General features: G+C 39.8%; 1 protein-coding gene across 2 annotated transcripts in view; it reads left to right on the top strand.

The window, feature by feature from the left end:
- The first annotated feature begins 18,391 nt into the window (after positions 1-18,391).
- The window catches only part of ptch1 (patched 1), a 53,536-nt gene continuing 49,119 nt past the window's right edge, over positions 18,392-22,808 (top strand). The window contains exons 1-2 of one of the 2 annotated variants that reach the window (XM_044196134.1): positions 18,392-18,553; positions 22,322-22,514. In XM_044196134.1, the coding sequence (XP_044052069.1) occupies positions 18,551-18,553; positions 22,322-22,514 (196 nt within the window). In that variant the 5' untranslated portion in view covers positions 18,392-18,550. Of the gene's footprint in view, positions 18,554-20,179; positions 20,775-22,321; positions 22,515-22,808 lie in introns of those variants that run through there. The other variant, XM_044196133.1, reaches the window with a different exon arrangement.

Raw genomic sequence — 22,808 nt, 5'->3', positions numbered from 1 at the left:
AACAGTGGAGGCGTTGAAAAATAAAGCCTTAACTCCCCATGTCTTGGCCTGGCTGGCTGGGTGGTCTCACAGGCATAAATATCATACTAAGTGACCATCCTCTCTACAGTTCACATCAGCACATTCAAACAAACATAGGGGCAGAACACACTGCTAGAGTGGAGATTGAGACATGCAACAGTGGGCACACAACCTTTACTCTGCCTCGGTCAGGCTGGGCTTAGAGGAGGTGAAATGTGGAAAGAGACAGAGAGACCTATGAAGAAGAGGGAATGATAGAGAAAGAGTAACCATATAAAACAGTGGCAATGAGAGAGGTAGGGAGAGAGGAACAGAAGGAGAAAAAGAAAGAAAGAAAGGGAGGGATCCTTGCATTGCTCTGTGTGTGGTCTGAAGACCTCCAGGCTTGTTCCGGGGTGAGTGTATGAGTGTGCCCTTCCTGGGCTCAGAGAGGAAGGGGGAAAATAAAATAAGGAGAAAAAGAGAAGTCTGCACAATAAAGGGAATGTTTGCCTTTGCTTGTGTATGAGAGCGAATGAGTGAGCTGTTCTTTTATGTGAAATAAGCAAGCGAACACTGGCATGTTTGGTCTGCCGTGGGAAGATTACCGTGTTATTTGCAAATATATCAACCAGCCCACCAAACAGCATGTTTTTTACTGGGCCATCACCCAGCGAGAATGAAGCCTTTTCTCTCTGACTCATATTGTCATAGGATTTTCAAAACACTTGTGCACCTGTGTGTATTGTGGTGTGTGGGCTTGGCAAAGGCATAGGTGATTTTTTCTAAAAAGCAGAATTGTGTGATAGATTTTGCATATTGTAAAATTGTATGTACCAATGTAGTATTTTTTTTCAATATAATGAATTAAGTTGTACCATAAACTGTTATCTGTAATCTACAACATCCGCCTATGAAATGTAAAGTTCTCTATTCCTGATTTAATTTTGGGAAAGTTTTGTTATTACCAACCACTGAATGAACCTTTCACCAACGTAACTTAATTATTATTCTCCATCAGTTACTGTTGGATGGAAACCTACAAACTCCAAATTTTCTATCTTTGACTACTGATGTCAATGCACTAAATTTTGAATGGGTTTCACTTGACCTAGATTCACTTCAAGCAACATTTTGAAAGGCACAAATGCAAGGTTTGATATGACAACCAAAGTGTATTAAAGTGAGTAAGATCTGTGTGGATCAACTGTGTGGATTATCCCTCTCTTTCAACTCCACAATTTACATACCCGCAAGCACACGCACACACAAACATGTAGCTGCATTTATCATGTGTGTGCACACTCACATAAAATCACAAATGCATATGCACAAATTGCACACGCATGCACAAGATATGAGACAAAACCTAACGATATAGCAGTATGAGCACATTTATAGAAATGCATACACTTAGCTTACACTTAAATGTACAAGCTAACAGCTAACCTAAACAGTGTGCACACACTCACATACATCAAACCCACACATACTTGTGCTCAATTAAAATCAACACTCAGTGAGACCTCAAACCCTGAAACCATTTCCAGAGACATTTTGTGCCCCTCTAGTGAAATGTGGGCTGCATCTGAGTCTAGGGGACTGCAAAGATTTGGAATGAGAGGGTCTGGTGCTGAACAGACAGGGTTACATATGAGTCCACTGCTGTGTGCCCCAAATACAGAAACCCATATACCCTTCTTCAAATAAAGACTCTGATTGGACTCCATCAGTCATCTGTTACAAGCAGATGTCAGCTTATATACACAACACACACACACACACACACACACACACACACACACACACACACACACACACACACACAAACCACATCAGGGACAGATTTGGGAATTATATATTAACTGCTGCATAACTGAGCATTTAGAAGCATTTTTGATTAAGTCTGCTCTTGAACATTTTTTGGAAAAAGATATATGCACAGCAGTGTTTAAAAGTGAACATGAGTAACAACAAAATAATTAAAAATAAGTACGTATGAAGGATAGGATACTCTAAATCTGTATTCTGATTAAAGAAAGTCAGAAATGGGTACCCCCCTACCCCCATTCCACTTCTTTAATCAATTTATAGATTTTCATTTCAAAAGATTTACTTTGTTTTGGTAATGGAAAAAATGGTAAATTTGTATTTTGCTGGTTGGTGTGTGGAAGCTGTCTGAAAAACAAATGATGGGGATCAACCTCTGATGGGATCTGCTGTCCAAGATGGAAGAAAGTTATTGTGTGATTGCTACCCAGATGAAGGCAACTGGTTGGCATAATGTATCCATGCTGGCCAGTCCCATTTATTACCTTTTATATTGAGAATTGTGTATGAAACAAGATGAAGGGAGCTTTTAAGTGCCGAAAGGTGTTAAGGTTAATTTCATGTTGTTAATTTGTACATATTGCTGCTGAGTGGTTCTATATAGATAGAAAATAAAGAAGGAGAGAATGGACATCCATGTCTTGTCCCAACAACAAAGTATAAAGTTCTGTTAAATGATCTCTGGGGTGACAGTGTGTATACAGTATCCTTATCCAATCACAAATACACTTAATAGAGTTCACCTAATCAAACTAACTTTATCAAATGCTTTTTTGTATTCAGTGATGTGATTACTGTTGTGGTTGGTGTCTGTTTTTAAAGATAAAATTGTTAAGAACATTATCAGCCGCATGTTTTATTTTCTATTTTTCATAAAACTTGTCCCATGTGGTTGATTTAAGACAGACACGACTGTTTATATTTGCAGTAATGTTCATTCACAACAAAGGGTGATAGACAGTTGTTTTGGGTCTTATTGGTGTTCAGTAGAACTGATATCATGGCTGTATCCATGTTGAAGTGATTTGGGATTTGTTTTTTATTTCTGTCTGTAAAATAGTGGAAATAATATGTGCCAAAATGGTATGTAGAATTTAGGATGGAAACCGTCGGAGCTGGGTGATTTGTTATTTGGCATCTGGTTTAGGGCTTTACCGAGTTCATCTGGTGCAAGTGTCACATCTAAGGTATTGGGTTCTTTTTTGGACTGTTTCTGTAGCTCCAGATAGTTAACAAATTAGAGTATTTCTCATGGGTCAGCTTCACGATCAGAGCAATGCACTTAAACACTTGAAACAGGCTTGAGCATTTACCAAATACAAGTATGCTATATAGCATATGTAAACCTCTTTCAGCAGTGTGTGGATTGAAACACATCAATCTGACATGCATGCAGAATCCGTTAGGATGAGGGCATCTGCAGCCAAACATTGATGTATGCATGAAGTGTTTATCAAGTCAGATTTTTTCTCAGAATTACAGCATGTGTTGAGGTCATCAGCCGCAGTCCCACATGGCTCTCAGTGCAAGCAGGATGTCCTGTCTGACAGCTAGAAATAATCAGCTTCATTAGTTACTTTGCCTTGGTGACACACATATCTGCAAAGACACACACACGCATACACACCAAAGGCAAAGACATCAGACCCAAGTATGGCTGCACACACATAAGCATACATATGTATGCACAGACATGCACTGATACACACACATACACTTGTACCAATGGTCTAGGCCAATACCCTTCCATTTCCCTTGCCCTTTAGACAAAGCCTACTTTCTATACCACACATGATCTATTTATTTTTCAATCCAGAACCAGACCCTCAGCCCTCCTATCCTCCCTCCATTCCTGCAAGTATACAGACCTGCCGATGAGGTTTTGTTAGCAGGAGCTGTGCACAATGTGTTTTAGACAATGAGAATTTTTGTGATTTTGCTTTGTTTCGTTAAGGCAGAGTTAGCTAAAAGAAGAAAAAAGCAATTGGCAGAAAGGCATAGAGAACACTAAATGGGTGCCTTTAATGTTAAAAGTTCCATTGATGCTTATTCAGTGAAACACACATATACACACACACACTCACATGCACACACACTTACACAATTACAGTCACACAGAGAGGCATGTGGTCTTCCTTCAGGGCCTTCAGGGCCTCATCTTTATTGCAGTAACCCATGGTGATGTACAGGCTGGTGATGGATCAGTGACTTCTCTGAATGGGTGCTCAACTAGCTCTCAAACATTAGCAACATCTCACATCAAGGTGACAGTTCAGTGCTAACAGTTACCAGTTTATGAGGTACACCTGTACAAACTAATGTAATCGAGTACAATAGCACTGCAATAAATCTTATGATGTGTCAGAGAGGTTTTGATTCAACTCTACAGTAAATGATCAGGCCGCAGTTAGTGGTGGTGGTCTTGTATTTTAGACTTTTTACTGTAAATTCCCGACCACTAAGCTGATGTAGCCTGTGGGTTTCATGGATTGTCAAAATGGAGGAATGGCTTGTGGAAATATGTCCAGAACCACTGACAAGACAAAGCAGTGTGTGATGTACAATTTTAAACCATGTAAGGCATGTTTGGATTTAAAATGTGTAAAAAAACAAGTATAAAATGTTCTTATGTGTGAGATGCAGTGTAATTTAAGTAATGTAATTTACAATTTATAGACTACATCACTGTTGTATTACTGATCCTGCATTTAAATCCTAATTGTCGGAGTGATTCTTGAGGTAATTAACATTTAAATATTAAATGGACGTTGGTTAAATACTTGTTCAAGCTGGGTGTTATTCTCGATTTTTGATGGTCTTGGTCTTGACCCATTCTTAAGTCCATTTGGACTCAATCTACCTTGAAATTGAAAATTGGACTTGACTTAAGTGGTCATGAAAATAAAAAAATACATCAGCTACTGTACGATAAAATAGAACATCAGATTCGCACTGTGCTAAATGCAATTATGATTGTGTTTTGAACAAATTATCATAACATGTAGAAGGAGAGAGTGTTGTTTTACAAGGCTAAGTTATTGCCCAAGGTGCATTCCCATCTATGCTATGATTCATACAGGTGTGCCTGCCTGGGAGACCTGTGTATGTGTGTGTGTTGCAGGGTCATGTCCCAGTGTTTACCCACCCGTCCATCTAACCAGACACATTTACCATTTACATCCAGCATGCAGGAATGTTTATGATGCTCTGTAAAGTATAACGATGGCTCGGTTTGTCTCCATGAATTAAGACCTTTCCCATAAAAAGAAGAAAAGGAGGGTTCCCCTGGGGCATATTTAGGGCTCTCTCCTTGCAGCACAATAGTTTTTACACACAGCTCTGGAGATCTATAACTGTGCTCTGTATATACACTGCGACTTCATGCTGTCTGCTAAATACAAGCCAGAAACCGTCTCTGACATTCGCTGGGTTTTTATTGTGAGATGTTTAAATAGAAGTTCTGTTCTGTTTCATTTGTCTTTATCAGGCGTTGCAGCAGGGGTTTTTTTCTTGTGCAACCACACCTCTGAGAATAACAGAAGACAATAAAACCCCCAAAGTTACTACTGTAATGGAACAAACATGTCACTACAGAGTATGCATTTTCCTCAACAGATGCATGAAACTCTATGTACTTCCACTGCTGGACAAATCATGTTGTCATCACTGATACCACTCAGGTTGTCTTACTCCACCTTAATCAAATTCAATTCAAAATTCTTTATTCGTCCCTCAAGGCGCAATTTGAGGCAAGAAGATTGACAAACATAAAAACACGCTCAAACATTGAATTCACGCGCACAAATAACTATCTAGAAAATGCAAAATGTGATAGTGTACATATTAAAAGAATCTTATAAATATCTTATCATTGTTAAGATATTTCAGTCCAACGTGATAGACCGACAAACTGACCAACTACGGTGGCCGACAAGGGCAAATGCACTGCGACTTAAGAAAACACATGCAAATAGACAAAACAAAACAAAAGAAAATTAAGAAAACATCAACAACAAGTTGAGTCCGTATCATCTGTTCATTGTTTTTCTGTTATTTTGTTTTGTACTTTCTCCACTTGATCTGTAGCGTGCACTTGCGGGAGCACACAGATTCAAAGAAAACATTTGTATTTGTAAGTATTTTTGAAACTGAAAATTACAGTAAATTTGAAGGAATTTGAAAAAAATGCTGGAAAACTATTGTTACTCAGAGATAATCAGGTTCATCAGTAATGGCAGACTGTCTAATGTGTGTATTTCTGGTCTAATAATGTCATAAATGTCTTGCGTTATGGGTCCATGTTATTGGTCTGATTGTATATAAACAATATAATAAACATAATTACACTTTTGTTAGCAAATACAGTATGGTAATTTTTATATTTACTATGACAATCAGATACAACTTAATCTCCTTCTCCCTCCCCTCATCCATGTCTTTCTTTTGTGCAACCACACCATCAATCAACAACATCACACTAAAAATTTTCTGCAAATTGAACAAACAAATATGATTGATAAGAACAAATAAGATGCAATGTCACAAAAATGTACCATAAATAATCTACTCACCTCTGTTGCTGTCAAACTCTGTGCAACTGCTTGCTTCTCTGACAGAACAATAATGATCTGCAGGTTAAACCACAGGGGAAAGCATTAACCTGATACAAGTTTTTGAAACAGCAGGAAACTGAAAACTACAATTACCTCTTTGCCAACAGCCACAGGCACTTTATTACACATTACATATGGACTGTAATACGAACATTATAATAATGTTTAAAGGTGGCATTTTGACAGGTGATGATGCTTTTTGTATTTAAGAATTTGTTCCACACAATGACAATGTTTTACATATCATCCATTTTGTTTTTCTCTTGTGACATGCTACAAAACAACTCTGAGGAAACAATGGAGCCTGCCGGGCCCCTCAATCAGAGGCCAGGCTCAGCTCGACCAGAGCCAGATGTGGCTCTTGAGATGCTGATTATGTTTGTCTTGTTTATGAACACAGCTCAGAGCAGATTCCTCATTTTCTGGCCTTTTTTTTCTCTCCCTCGGATCTATATACACAGACTCTCATTCTGACATAAACTGCAAACAAAGAGGATTTTGGTTCTGTCATATAAAAGGCTCTGTTTGTTAGAAAATGTTGCTCAAGGGCCACGGGTTATGGCATCAGTGCAGCAGTGGTGATGCTTGTGTGAGTCTGCTCATATTGCTTGTTAACTCACGAGAAAAAGTACAGCAGAAATTTCTGAGTTATTCTGAGTAAAATTACAGAGATGACACTATTTACCATAATGTCATCTTCTCCCAAGAGGACAGAGAGAGACGATTTGATCATTGTTGATAAAATCAAGCTGAACTTTCTGAGAGTATACATAATATAGTCACACACACTCAGTGGTACTCCCCTAAAAAGTAAACTATCAATTAACACTAACATCTATTTTCCATGCAGTATTCAATTTTTGTCCCTACATGTTGGTGTTTGATATGAAATACAGTTATATACCCTAAAGGTTATATGAGTAGCGGTCTGGCCAGGAATGAATAGCCTGAGAAGAACAAAATAAAATACATATTGTGCATATTTCTTACAAAATATTGAGCTGCCCTGCTGGGTTACGTTCTGCATCATCAGGCCCCCCACTGTGCCTTCACTTGAGGTCAACCAATATAGCCCCTTTCGCCCCTCACAGTCACTCCGGAAGGAAATGACTTCACACACAGAGAATGAACCCACACCATCAGACAACAACCCCCTTCACCTAAGGTCAAAGGTCAGTGGAGTCACAGGGGAGTCAGAGTGTGTGTGTTTGAAATGTGTGTGAGGGCAGTCTCTGATCACTTGTCAGTGGTGGACAGTTTGAGTGACTCATGTATTTATATAAGTGATTCTGGTATGTCAGGTATGTATGACTGTCCGTGTGTGTGTAAATATGTTTTCTTTTTGAGGTTGTGTGTGTGTGTGTGTGTGTATTCACTTGCAGGTGGAGACATAAGTACACTTTTGATCATCCTTCTATGTCATGTGTGTTGGGGGGCACCAGAAACTAGAAGTGTGTATAGGTTTTGTGTGTGTGATTAGGCCTTCTGGGTTTCCTTTAAAGTTATGCATGACCTCTTTTGGAATGACCACTCAAAACAACGACGGAGTGAGGCCGCTTGCTTCATTCAGATGCCACAATAATTACTGGAAGATCTCTTCTTCAAAGCGGATGTGACTTTTTCCCCCTCTCTTTAGGATCTCTTTAGGATGAACGTATGTATCTGTGTACAGCTATGTAACTTTGTGTAACTGACTGCTAGTGAAGACTTTGGAAATGAGGGAAATGTTTCCTTTCATTAACCTAGAATGTTGCCAAAAATAGCCAGCTGACCATTTCTAGCAGGATTATTGAGCAGCTTTGCAGGTTTTAATTACTGTAATGCAAAGCAGTAGAAAAAGAGTGTTAAAATAATTTGGATGTGACCCACCTTGCAATTTAGGAGGAGAGCACAACCTTACCGTATTTACTCTAAAGTGAACCATAGTAACCATTTGCAAATGATATCAGTCATTTGCAATATTAATGGATAAATGGGTAGTATCTCACCAATCTCCATTCAAAAATCTGGACAATTTTGCATAGTACACATTAATGTACTATACACACATATTTCTATTTAGTTTACAGCTCAGTCCAGACTCTGTTTATGTCGACCATGCTACATCCCCACCTTTTCTGGTTTTTGTGAACCAGCACATCAGCAGATTTCAGTTTTTTTCCAAATGACTTGATGATTGCAGACGTGTTCAACTCATCGTTGACAATTGTGGAAACCATTGGAAAACCAATCGTCTTTGGGTTGGATTCGACCAAATGGCTTACAAAATATTGCTGGGTTTTTGTGTCTTTAAAGCCTGTTTACACATACAGCTCCACAGTGTATGTCAAGATCAGGGTGGCTCCACATTGTTCTGAGTTTCCCATTAAAATGTTATGATTTGAGGACAGAGATGAATGCTACAACATCTGTAATTTGGATGAAGTAACTAAAGGTCCTAAACTTTATTTCTGAAATGTTTTGGGTCCGTGCTCTCTGTCATCAGGTCTCTCAGTACAGATAAAACCCAGAACAGCATTCAGTCTGCCATACTCCCCAAAGCAAAGTAATTTTTTTGAAAAGAGTCTATCTGTATACAAGCACATGTTGACTTTGTTTCAGATTGTTTGACATTTCTGTGCTACACACCAGCATGGTGGTGAGAGGACAGATGAATGTGTGTTTATCTGATGCCTGCAGACCCAAACCTGCAAACACTATGTTAGAAAGACTGTTATATCAGCTCTGCTCTTAACTGTATCACTTTATATATTTCTATAAACTACTTAATTCTTTGAAATCTAACCTTTCCCCCTGCAACTATATATTATAACTATTATATTCCGTCTCTTCTCATTATTTTTCCTGCATGTCAAGAGATGGTTGCAACAGACACGCACAGAGCACCAATTACATCACACTTGACTTCACCACAAAAATCTCAAACAATGCTTCTTTTGAATTGAGCAGATGCATTTCTACGCATTGCCAAGACTTCTGAGCTAGCACCTTCTCTGTGAAAAGTGAGGCTGGATTCAGATAAACTGTCAGGCACATTCTGTGTATACACAACTGTCCTTGGCAGTATGGAAAGTCAAAGCAATAATTAAAACGCAGCCAATAAATGCTCTTCTATCACATCCAGCTGTGTTTATGTTCATCCATTCCATTTGGAAATGTCAAGTCAGTCTCTCTCTTTCTCCATATACTGACTTTCTCGCTGTCACCACTTTAATCCTCCTTTAATCTCATTTTATCACTATCACCTATTTACACAGTCATGCACACCTGGCTTGGAAACTGTCACCTCGTTCTCTTGCTGAAGAACAGAGAAACGCTGTTATACATCATCCTGTGGCCTCATGCATAGTTATTTAAAGTTTTCAGCAGAGATTATGGTTGAATATTCACCGCTAACAATTTTGGCTGGACTGTGAGAGAGTTAGAGGAGAGAGTGCCCATATCTTGACCAATACGCATAAATTAGGCAAGAAGATTGTTAGCAGGCGGTAATTAGGAAACAGGGATTTTTGCCGAAAAATACAGGCTTGGGTAATTATGACAGCTATTTTCCCCTGCTCAACTCAGACCTCACAGTAAGCCCACCAGACGTTAGACCAAGACAGACCAGACGCCCACAGACATCAATCAGAAATCCACACAGTTAAACACACAGAAATGCAGGTGTGATCGTAAGATGACAGGGATAAGGTAGGCAAGTTTCACAATCCTTCACAGATGTCCTGCAAAGGAACCAAAAATTCCCTTCCTCATCCTGCTCTTGCTATCTCTGGAGATGCCCCAGATTGAACTGTGTTTGGGCTAATTGGCCACTTAAGCTATGACCTCATGGTACGGTGGGGAAAACAAGCAGATGATGACTGTGACGGCGCATTGATGAGCCAGAAGAGAGTTGATGCAGACGCAGTGGTTTGGCTGCAGGTGCTGTCAACACATACAGGTCTGCACCACATCTCAAGCAATGATATTGAAATGAATGAAACCTATTTTTCCCACCCTCTGTCTCTACCTGTCTCTCTTTCACCTATTCATTCCCCTTCTTTCTCCACTCCATGTATCCAATCAGAGGATTATGAATATGAGCAACACTTGAGGCTCAAACATGACTTGGAGAAGAGCTGTGACTGAAAATTAACGTTCCCCTGTTGTATCTACATATTCCATCCAGGGAGCAACAATTTATAAAAACTGATCCAAGTTCCAACATTTCAAGGCTGATGTGTCCTCATTAGCTTTTTTTTAACGTCTTGAAATGGTCAAAACAATCCAGAAATCCAGAATCCACTGTGGCTGCACAAAAGTACATTTTCCAGCAGAAATGTTGTCATTCTGTCAGGAAGCCCAAATTCCAACTGATGCAAATAGCATCATAAAAGTTTTAAGAACATCCCCATATCTGTAATGAGAGCGTGTTTAAGTCAGAGGAGCTCTCAATCACATGCTGTCTAATTTAGTCCACTGTGTATTGCCTTGTCTCGAAGTGAAAAACTGCTTTATTTGTCACTCTTTCCTCAGTCTTTGTGGTTGGTTTCTAAGGTCTTTGTCAAACGCAAATGTGGTCAAATAAAAAAAGTCCATTAAATATAATTTGATTGTTTTTACTCTTTAGATATTAGGCTTTTTATCTAATATCATAACAATACAATGCCACTTTGTTTTGTCAAAGACCACCATGGTTAAAAGAATGGTTACTGTAAATATATTTTTATTGTTTTTATTCTTCAGATATTAGGCTTTTTATCTAATTTCATAACAGTATAATGACACTTGCTCTCCATTGAGTGATTCAATTTGGTAGAATTTCAGTTTCAAAGTGCACCTCATGTTCTTCAGGCAAACTATTAAACTGACAAAAAATCCTGTAATTACAGGCTCATTATGCTCTTAAGCACACCTCAGAATAGCTGTGGTATTCCAAACACTGCTTAATACCATTTCATGCTCATTAATACAGTTCTTACTCCAAAACTGTAAATATCTACCCATGAAAAAAAGCAGTCACTGATACACCGCAGACTATGGCTTTGTTTAAATACCTAAGAAAGTTATGATAAATGATACATTTAATTTGTAACATTAATATTATGTAGGAGATATTTAGTAGATTCATTAAGGAACAGAAACGTATACATCCATGCTCTGTAAATAATTTCTCTTAATGAAGGTTGATGCTGCTTGTTTATGAGCTTGAATTCCATTGAGGAAGGTAACAGTTCCCACTGTTGTTAAGACTCAACTGAACAGGAGGTCTGGACAGCTTATGAGGTTCTTACCTTTAAATGTGTCACTTTTTCCAGTCGGCTTCCCACAGAGACCCACCTCAGTTCAAATGGAAGTAAGCAAACCTTCTACCAAGGTGAATGTGTGCAGTCTAAATGTGCAAGACTGCAGATGTTAGAATTCATAACAAATATATTTGTTTGTAAGTGTGTGTCTGTGAGTCAAAACTTCCTTTCATTCTTTACACAATTTATAAAAATGAATTTGCTGACAAGCCAGCTCCATCTGTTTGACTGCTCTCTCTGCCTATTTCGGGTTGTCTCACTCTCCTTCTTTCTTTCCCCCCAGTCTTTCTGTGGAGCCACAGGGTTGATATTGTATTATACTGCTTATTTGTTGAGGCCATGTGTATACATTCAGAGCAGCACACGTTTCCTGTTAACATTGGGGGCTGAACTCACTTCCAAAAATTACAGCTTCTCAGGCCAGTTCTGCAGAACAGACCACTGCCTTGTCTAAATATCAGCCAACTCCAACATTGTCTATCCCTGATCTCAAAGTGAATGTTGGCCAACCAGTGAAGTAGACTGCTACAGTCCAAATGAGACTAATAGAACTTAAAAGTGCTTAAATGCCCTCAAATCAAAAACAATATTCATCTGAAATTTAGAGTTTTTCACACACTTTCTGTCAGGCACACTTTTCTTCTCATTTCTCCATTTTCACACATCCTTCCAACTTACTTTTTTGTGAAACATGACCATAAGGTGTGGATATCAAAATATGTTAGTCATGAGTCATGTATTCAAATGAACAATGTTCACTATCTTAAAGCTAGGGTAAGCATTGTATTTCAGAAGCATGTTTTGTTATAATTGTTGAAATTCTCTTTACATCCCGACAGCAATAAATAAATCAAATGCTCTGAAAACAATGAAAACAATTTGGTGTCTGTGGCTGTCGCAGATGATTGGCTGGCCTACCTGCCTGTCTACCTACCTACCTTCCTACCTGTGCGCAATCTGCCCGTGCACTCACTGCGCATGAAAATATGTTTTGGGGAGTGGCTTTGGAGGAAGGCCTGAAGAGAGGGGGTGGAATTTTTTAAGAATATAGCTGTCTCTTGCTAGTTTCTCGAACGTTATCTACCCTAGCTTTGAGGACCACAATAAACACTAAATCAACTTGAATTACATATTTTAAATGAACTGGGGCTGCTTTTTTCACTGGAGAGTTTACCTATTCTGATTAAGCCAGTCAAACGCGAGCAACGTTATGATGCCACTTCTCCGTGTTGCTGCTAGATGGAGAATGGTGGAATCGCCCTCTTGGATCCTCTCTGAACTGCTCTGATTGTGCATTCAAAGCCAGTCGGAAATTGGGAGAGGTAAACAGAGGCCAGGTGGTGCTGCAAGCTGTCAAACAGCTCTGTGTATGATTGAAGACAACCTTCAGCTGAAACATAAACATCCCAGCAGGCTCTCGCCATGCACTCAGCCCCTACTGCTTCACAGGCAGCCATGATGGACCAGGGGGAGCCAGAAGCTGGGTCAAGATGGAGGAGGATGGGATAGTTTTATGACTTGGCAGGAATATTGGAAATGGTACCTGTATGGGGCTTCCAAAGGAGGCTACTGCGGAGGTGCACTGACAGGGAGATTTTCAAGTGAATATAAATGTGCAGTCTCGCAAATAGAAACACACACCTTAAAGGATAATTCCAGCTGAATACAACTTGGGTCTTATATTCATAGTTTTGTCAAATCATTTTTTCTATCATTTACTTATGATAACATTGTACTGACCAAAATAATTGCTGACATCTGGGAACGCAGCAACATTGCTATAACATAGTCTGTCAGAGCAAAGAAACAAGAGCGGTCAGATAATCAGACAAGTTGTAAACAAGCCAACAGCTTAGCCAGATTCTCTAAACCATTTCATCATGAAGTAAAAACAAAAGTGAGCGCACCCAAAGTGTCGGTAATAATCCCTGATTGCAAAGAAAACAATGTGTGAGCACAACTACATTTCAGTCAGGAGAGACTAATTGAAAGAAGGGCTTATAGAGTATTAAATGAATTTATTTGACATTGTGTGAACAACAGGAAAAATTGAAGAGGTATGTGAGGAGTCTTTGGCCATAAGACCTCATCATGAGGTAATCATTTTACAGGGGTGGTGAAACCGTAAGCAGTGCAGGAATATTCCCCCAACGGCGTCTAGACACTGGTGGTGGAGAAGGAGTGAAGAGCAGCTTAGATGAAGATGTGATGTGGAGCAGGACTTTTAATGAGCCCACTGGTTGTGATGAAAACTGGAGGTGAATGAAGTGTAAGTGAGCTGCACTGAAATGACAGCTGACAGCAGCAGAGAAAGAAACATTTTTAAAGTTTGACAGCAATGATTATCTCACAGAGGTCGTGGAAAAATCTGATTTGTTGAAGTGTGAACGCTCTCAGTCAACTGACTGAGTTGGAAGAGGCGAAGGAACAGATTTAAATAAATAAGGTGAGCATGAAGATTGAACTTTCGTTAAGCTTCATTAAGTACAGTAGGTAAAGGTTGAACCAGAAAGTTGCTATTTATGGATGTTTACAAAGGATGGTTTGGGTAACAATTTTACCTTTGTCTTGTTTTCTCTTTCAAATAGGTTTGGCTAACCCAGATTTTTGTATAAAACCTCTTTGATTGCCTGAATGCTCACATTTCTTGCCCTATTGGACTTCTTTTTAGCAATGTTGCCACATTTCCAGATCTAACCACTTAACTAGGCCAGTTCAAATTTGTTATTACCAATAGAAATGCAGGGCAAATATGAGAAAACAAGTTGTGATAAATCAGAATGATCCTTTAAACGATGTAACACATTTACACACACAGCCTCAACTACATCTGCACAAAGACGCACATGCAGACAAACAGTGATCTTAACAAGTACACCTACACTAAGGTACAGTATAGTCACCAAAGTGGAAAGAAAAGGTAGTGCAATACATACAATATGTCTTACCATCAGTACTGTGCAGCTAAAGCCACATGTGCTCTAAAGGCAGTCTGCATCTCTTAATGAATGGAACACATCACATGATGAGCACCAAGAACCCCTCATTCCCAGGCATCCATATTACTTCTTATTACTTCTACTACTTTTTTTTGAGAGAGGACATTCTTACTTAATTCGGATGTTGAGTGCATTTACTTTCAATATTGAGGTGTGTTTTGTTTGCATCCCCCCCCCTTTTGTTCAATGCACTTCACTGAGAGTAGCTTTAAATGTGAGTGGCTGCCTGATCACCATGCACCACTCCTCCATCTAGCCCTATGATAGCTGGCACAGCTGCCCCTATCATTTCCATTAATAACTACTCAACTAAGAAGCTTGCTGATTTAGGAAAAAAGTGCTTAAGTACAAGACAGTTTTTAACTATGCATGGTTTGATACTGTTACTGTTCACTGTGGCAACAGAGAATAGTCTTTGATTCGTTACGTAGTTGTTAGAATACATTATCAAAATGACAAATGGAGGTTAAAGGTTGATCATTTCTCAAGGTAATGCCTGTGAAACTGATTAGAAATCTCCATATATGTCTCCACATCAAGCCTGACAATAAACCTGCCTTGAAGGAGACTCAGGTTTTGACTTAAGGATATTAATGTGTTGGCACACCTCTGCTTTGAACTGTAATCCACCTGCAAATCATAAATAAGCACATGCACTAAACAAGGTTTTTCTGCTTTTTCTCATGGCCGCTGGCCAGATAACAGCCTTGAGGGGTGTGAAAGGAATACTTCATCTCCTTTCCTCATTAAAGAATCCATGTGGATCAGGAAGAAGACTAGATAAATGTGAACGATCAAAGAAAGGCAGACATTAATCATCAGGAACCTAGGAGCCACAAAACAACAACTAAGGAGTCGGATTCTAACAGATAACTATAACAACTAACAATTTTTAACCTATAAAGAGTAACTTAACACTGGACTGAAAAGCATTGTTTTGCTGCTCTGTCTGGATGAAAGTTTCAAGGCTGTTACCTCTGACACTGCGTGGTTGGGTGTGGTCACAAGTGTGCTTTTTTTGCACCTGTAATAACACCCAACAATGATGTCACAGGGTCCTGAAGTACACCTGTACATCACTGCAGCAAGGCTAGAAATGAAATGACTGAAAGTCAGCAAATGAAGATTTCCAGGGGGACTAAATCTTATATCCTTGCTAGGGGCCCCAAGCTAGGGGGCCTCAGAGTTTAATACTCAGATCAAAGTGTTGGATTGATCAATCAACATACTGAAGATGTTGCTATCTTTAGAGCTTTAAGAGTAGTGGAGTTTAAATGTTAAGATTTTCCTGAAGGTGATACTAGAGGAAAGACCATAGGGTCCTTAAATCAAATGGTTTATTGGAAATCTTTAATGTGCTCAACAAGTTTCATAAAAACCTGCCCATTATAAGACGCTGAGCAAAAAGTTGAAATTTGATCTGATGGTGGTGCTAGAGAAAAGGTCACCAAAAATATTAAAATTCATCCTCTTTAAGTTATGGATATACCTATACCTATTTTCATAGCAAGCGACGGTTGTCAGGATATCTTGGTGTGAATCAATGTGTTGTCCTGACATGACGGACTAACCAACAGTTGATAGCTTTATACAAGGGCTTATATGCAACTAACAAAAGTTTGGAAATACTATTTGTGTGGTCATTTATGTTGCAGAGACTACGGGACTTCACTTTCACTTCAAGTGGACTAAAACATACATTAGGCAGTGGACTTAACATACGCTTCATCTATCACTATCTATAGCTATGCATTCTAGTATCAGCATTCAGAGTGTGTGGCGTAGTAAGAATGCAGAGTGAAATAGTGAGTGTGTTACAGTTGATCTGTTGTGGACCAATGTAATAGGGCTGGAACTAACTAATTAGTTTCATTATGGATTAATCTGCCAATTATTTTCTCAATAATCAACTAATCATTTGGTCAATAAAACGTCAGTAAACAGTGAATAATGCCCATCACACTTTCTTAAATCCCAAGGTGTTGTTTTTAAATTGCTCCTTTGTTTTACCAACAAGGCAAAACCCAAACATATCCAGTTTACTATCATATCAGACAAAGGAAAGCAGCAAATTCTCACAATTGAGAGGCTGGAACTAGGGAATGTTTGGCATTTTTGCTTAAAAAAAGTATTAATCAGCTACTCCTCTCAGCTCTACAGTGTACTCCGGCATAGTTGTGCAGTAAGAGGTTTAAAATGTATGACACAGCAGATGAGTAGATGCTAAAATGACTATGACTAGTTGCTGTCCTACAATAAATTTTTATTCTTTCTGCTGCACAGAGCAGCTATTGAATCTTTCTATCTTGCTGCCTTTATTTAAAGGGCAATAACTTACAGGCCTGAATAGACTCATTGCCCTCCTGGCTCACAAAAGTCTGAAATCCAAACTATTGCCTGCAATCACCAAATTAAAAGAAGCTGATTTGGAATACATTTCTCTCTACTTGGTATAATTCCTAAAGTGAACAATTAGTCCATCTGATCCATATTAGCACATGATGGTAAATAAAAAAAGGAAATATGCTCATGTTTGGTCAAGGGTGTTTTGGCATCTTATGTGCATACGTATTTCATTAGTTCACACAGATGCTTGCAATATAATCTCCCAGAGCATTTTTACTGGCATATCTTTACAGCCTCTGCACTACAGTATTCGATTGGCCTACGGCACTTTGATGGAGTCCTACAGCGTTACCGTCATGACAACAACCTGAACATGTCCAGCACAGATATGGTGCAGCAGTTATGACTCCTGCTTGCTGTAATGGCATATTCCACTGAGACAGGCCTGGTTCTATGCAGGGGCATTAGGGGGCATTGCAACCTAACTTTGTTCCCCCTTAGATGCTTTTCCCCACTCAGACACCACACCAGGGACATCTGATGCCAGTGAAGTGATGTTATTGCTGCAGTCGGTGTTGTGGTCTCCACCACACCCAACCTTCCTACTGATTCCAAAGAAAATTCCAAATGTTGATGAGACTGAATAGATAACTTTGTTTAGATAAAAACCTTAGCATTTACCAGCCATCATCTGAGCTTTTCTGAAAGAAAAACATCTTTTAAACGGGGTGGGGTCGAGGAATACAGTTAAATGTGATTTAGGCTTGACCAAATAAAAAGATATTGAAAAAAACAGATTTGCTTAAAAAAATGGCATTTAGGGTGATAATTTGAGAAGAATATGTTGAATACACTGAATATTTAATCTGTGAATTAGATATGCGATTGAGTGTGCATGCTTCAAGATATTTGTAGTGTATTTGTGTGCACATACCTCCATATAGTATTAACACATATTTGGTATGTCTGAGCCATGTGTGCATGCCTTCAAAAACATGCAAATGTGTGTCTGTGTGTCAAAATGTATGCATTCACTCATTTGTGTGTGCACCTGTGCATGTACAGGTGTGTGTTTCTTAACAAAGTATTTTTGTACAGCTGTAACTCCGTGCTCTCTCTCTCTCTCTCTGAGTGTGTGTGTGTGTGTGTGTGTGTGTGTCACTGATTGACTGAGACATGGGATGCTGCTGTGCATGGGTTGGTACTGTTTACAATTTTGGGCTAATCACGTGACAGTTAAAGGGTCCTGCCTATGGAACGAAAGGGACCACCCACGTAGCCAAAAAGGAACAGCCATGTAATTGTGAGTGAACCTTTTCCGACGCAGAGCAGGATGCCTGCGACCAAGACGGACTTTTTTTCTCCTCACAACAATAAAGCCGTTCGTTTTATCTTCATCATAACGGACACGTTTCGGTCTCCACGGGGGGCGGATATCACGGATTTGTTCTGAAAGCTCTCCCCACCTGGACTGAAGATGGTAAGTGCACGACTGGCAGCCAGACAAGCCGCTGCTGAGCTCGGATGGCTCAGGTGTGAAGTCTGGGCTGCTGACTGACTGAGACTCTGGCTACACGGGCTAATTACTACTCAATGCCGTTGTTTAGTTATGCCTGTTTTATTCTTCACATTCACTAATGAGTGAGTTCAACGAGGTGAAATTAGCTTTTTTAAAGGAAATGTTTATGTAAAATATGTCATAATTCTTAGGTGTGATTTTTTAGCTTATTTTCTCCCATTTTTTCTGGGTTAGGTTTTTATTTTAAAGATAATTAACATTTAGGGAAACAGAGGTTGTTTTGTACATAAGAATAAGTTGATGTATATTTCTTTAACCTGAAAAGCCTTTACATAATTGGCTATGCGCTTATTTTGTCAGCTATTTGCAAACTTTGATTCATCTTCTGGCATGGTAAACACAATCTACTGAAAAAGCACTGATACAACTGATTGAAGTCTGAAGCATTACACTCACCGAGAAAAGTATGGCTATCGACTACTGCAACTTGATAATAGGTGCGTAAGGCGACATTGTCAGACAATATGGCGAATAGTCCGATATAGACGATTAAAGGTTACGGTATTGATGAAATCTACAATGTTGGCATTAGGTAATTTAACATTGCATGCGTAATGCGCAAAAATGACATCTTCGGCATTTGTCTCTGCAGCTGGTCTATGTGAAATATGAGGTAATTTAGTTTGAACTAAATCTACATAAACCCACTATTTTGATATTGTAACACTGAATAATAGTAGACTCTATCAATAAAATGGATAATAAAATTAATAAAGAGGATAAATAAGCATTTACATGCGTAATAGCGCGTAAATCACAAATCTTTAATGCACTGTGATTTTAAAAAGACCATCAACATTTGACCCACAGTTATTTGTGTATAATAATTTTGTCAAAAGATGATTATTTTACATCTTATTACGTTGTTGGGTTTTGTCTACAGATTGAGATGTGGTTGGAGATGGACAAAACATAACTGCCAGCTGAGCTGTTTATGTTTGTATCATTGTGAGCAGAACTTTATTTATTGAAATCCAAACATATTCAAGTTTTAGATGTATCCCTGTTATTTGCACAAACAGCTTAACGAATGAATAACGTGACATAGAAGTACATTTTTCCACACTATAAAGACCAGCCTATATATTATACTAGAGGCTGACATTGTAACAATACTCTGAACCGCTGTAATTTGCGGTAGAAAAAAAACAAAGTTATAAACTGCCAAACTGACATTCCTCACGCCCCCCCAGCCCCCCTCCGACGCATACACCGTGTACCTTGCCTCAGACTTCAGATCCTCTCAGGGAAATGCTTCTTTATAGCGAAAAGGCGCTCTGTGGAAACCCAAAACACCAAACGCACCAAGGTTTGGCTCTCAGCGAGCCTCCCCTGAAGTTGGAGATGCACACATGAGGTCTCTCTGCCTGGGTGGTCTCTCTACTTTAGTGAGCTGTTGCTAAGCAGCTAATAATAGTCGTGTTTGCTGAGTAATTTTTGCCCTTCTGGAACCAATCAGATGCAAGAAACTCTTGCAATCTGACAGCCCCAGAGGCGGGATCTCGAGCCTTTTTTTTATTTTTACCCCTCCTCCTTTCTGCCTCCAAATGGAGAGAGGTCTTTTTCTCCTCTTCTATTGAATCTCAGAGTTGGCCGTGACGCGCGGCCCAGGGGGAGACCACATAGATCTCACCAGAATGCTACGACCATCGAGGTTTCTTACCCGACGACTTGTGTATGGGAATCACTTTATGCACCTCGCTTTTTGAGAGAAACTTACTTTTTTAAGAGACACGGTGAATGCGGTGAAAGCGGTGGAGACCTCCGGATCACGAAATGTTGGGATGGAAGGCGCAGACTTTGACTCGCCGTCTCCAACAGGAGTATGAAGTCCTTCTTCACGGGTGTGAGGTCTCCGAGAGTGAAACTTTGTCGCCTTGGGATATCGCTACACGCTTTCGGGGAAATACTATAAAGTGGGAAACGGTAACCATCTCGCAGTCCCCGCAACATGGCCTCGGCTGCTAATGCGCCCTCCGAGCAGGAAAACAGAGACCCCGATCGGCCGAGGATAACGCGGAGGAACAGGGGGGACTATACCCGCAACACACCGCTGGATTTGGAGTATTTGCAGCGGCCGAGTTACTGCGATGCGGGCTTTGCTTTGGAGCAAATAACAGAGGTGCTTATTTCTCATCTTAACCTGGAAAGAGCTTCATGGTCTTGGTTTCACTGTATTCGCCGAAAAAAGTGACCAAACTATGTCCAGTCGCTGCTAGGTAACGGGACGGGCTGGGCAGGGGGACACGGGGGTAAGGCAAGGTTGTAGTGAGCCGAAAGTTGTTTTGTTTTGTGCAACATTGAGACTCTTCCTGTGCAACCGGCTTCTGTTTTAGGATGTGAAACAAGTTATATTTGCAAACACAACCACTCGATTGTTCCTAATACAACATCCCAACCTATAACGGTCTCAGACAAGGCAAAACATGCAGCTTTCACTCACATTCAACACTACCATAGACTGTTTCATAACATCCAACCTGACGTGTCTCTGCACATGAGCTGCGTAAAAAGTTTTGGTGGCTAAGCTGAAGGTTTGTATGACAGTATCTAAACTTGGGCGACTCGCGTAAAGAGGAAAAAAAAAATCCATGTGGCTGCCCTCTTCCGTTCACAAATATTGTGAGTCCCCCCGTGATGGCTCCTCCACTCGAACGCAGGGCTGCTGCACGGGGAGTGGAGTTGTGTGTGGTGGTATTTGTGGGTTTTACCACATACACCTTTTCAGGGTATTTAATATCACAGTTTGATGTGTGGGTGTGCGTGGGTGTTAATGTAGGCTACTTCAATGAAAAATGACACTACTCCCAAAATATATGACTTTTTGTGGAGTGGGGAGCAAAGCCTTTATTACACTTTAAGGTATTTTTCACTCTATTCATAGGGATTCATCCAAAGCAGGATTTTAAGACCCTGTATGCAAATTTTTGCTTAAGGATATCTCTGTGTGAAATAGAGACACAGGGGAGGCTTCTTATCAAAAGGCCACCCACCGTTTAATTGTGGCTTGACAGCTATCTCCTTTTATTTACCGCTGTCCACTCTGGAGGTCCAGCTGCACACCTATTTTGGAGCATAGCAACACAAACCCGTGATACCTAATGTCAGTCTGTCTGTATAAGAATCTTCATAACTCATCACTGTGGCAGTGAAATGACAGAAGTGGGCCAGGATGTCTGCAAGTAACCTGCAGGGGATGAAGATATCTCCCTTTTGCATGTGTCCTGCTAAGGCTGCAGTTTATACATGTTACTGATATGACAGAACCTGTGGCTCTCACTCTGGGGAGTCCTCAGCAGTTTCTAGGTGGTCCTCAGCAGATGTGTATATTACACTCATCATAGTTTAGCAGGATGAGACAGTGAATGTGTTTTATTATTTGATCACAGCTCCCATAGAGCCGTCATTATAGGAATATTTGCAGTCTTATAGCGAATCATAACAACTAGTTTTCTCAGGTGAGATTAATTTGGTCAAATTGGGGCCCGTAGTTTAAATATTTTGAGACTCTTTGACATGAACACATTTGGGACCACCTGTGGCAGTCATTGTCTTTGCCTGTATAACATTAAACCTTTTCTCTTAAACCCTACAGATTTACCTGTCCAGGTAAGTGCAGTGTTTTGTGTTTCAATTGACAGTAACATTAGGAATCTTGTGTCATCATAGGGGAAGGCGACTGGGAGGAAAGCACCTCTATGGCTGAGAGCGAAGTTCCAGAGACTTTTATTTAAGCTGGGCTGTTACATACAAAAGAACTGCGGAAAGTTTTTGGTTGTGGGCCTCATGATTTTCGGAGCTTTTGCTGTGGGCTTAAGGGCAGCTAATTTGGAGACGGACGTGGAGAAACTCTGGGTGGAAGGTAAGACACTCTTTATTATTGGCTGTTTATGACAAGTTGTACAGTTTTTCTGTTTTTGTAGTGTGTGTGTGTTTGAATGTAAGATGCAGGGACTGTCCTTTATTTCAATGCTTTTGAAGCTGTACAATTTGATGTTGCATGTTTGGAGGGGTATGGGATGGTTTAGATTGGAAGAAGAGAGGGTTGGTGGGTGCTACTAAACAAGCCAGGGGGATTGTTTATTGTTTAGGCCCTGGCAAGTGGCCAAGTGAAACTTATAAATAATTTATCCTTACATATTTGCAGTTTCTCAAA

This window comes from Siniperca chuatsi, linkage group LG5 (assembly GCF_020085105.1).
Source record: "Siniperca chuatsi isolate FFG_IHB_CAS linkage group LG5, ASM2008510v1, whole genome shotgun sequence".
Classification (NCBI taxonomy): domain Eukaryota; kingdom Metazoa; phylum Chordata; class Actinopteri; order Centrarchiformes; family Sinipercidae; genus Siniperca; species Siniperca chuatsi.
Note: the sequence above shows the minus strand (reverse complement) of the source record. Positions and strands in the feature narration are given on the sequence as shown.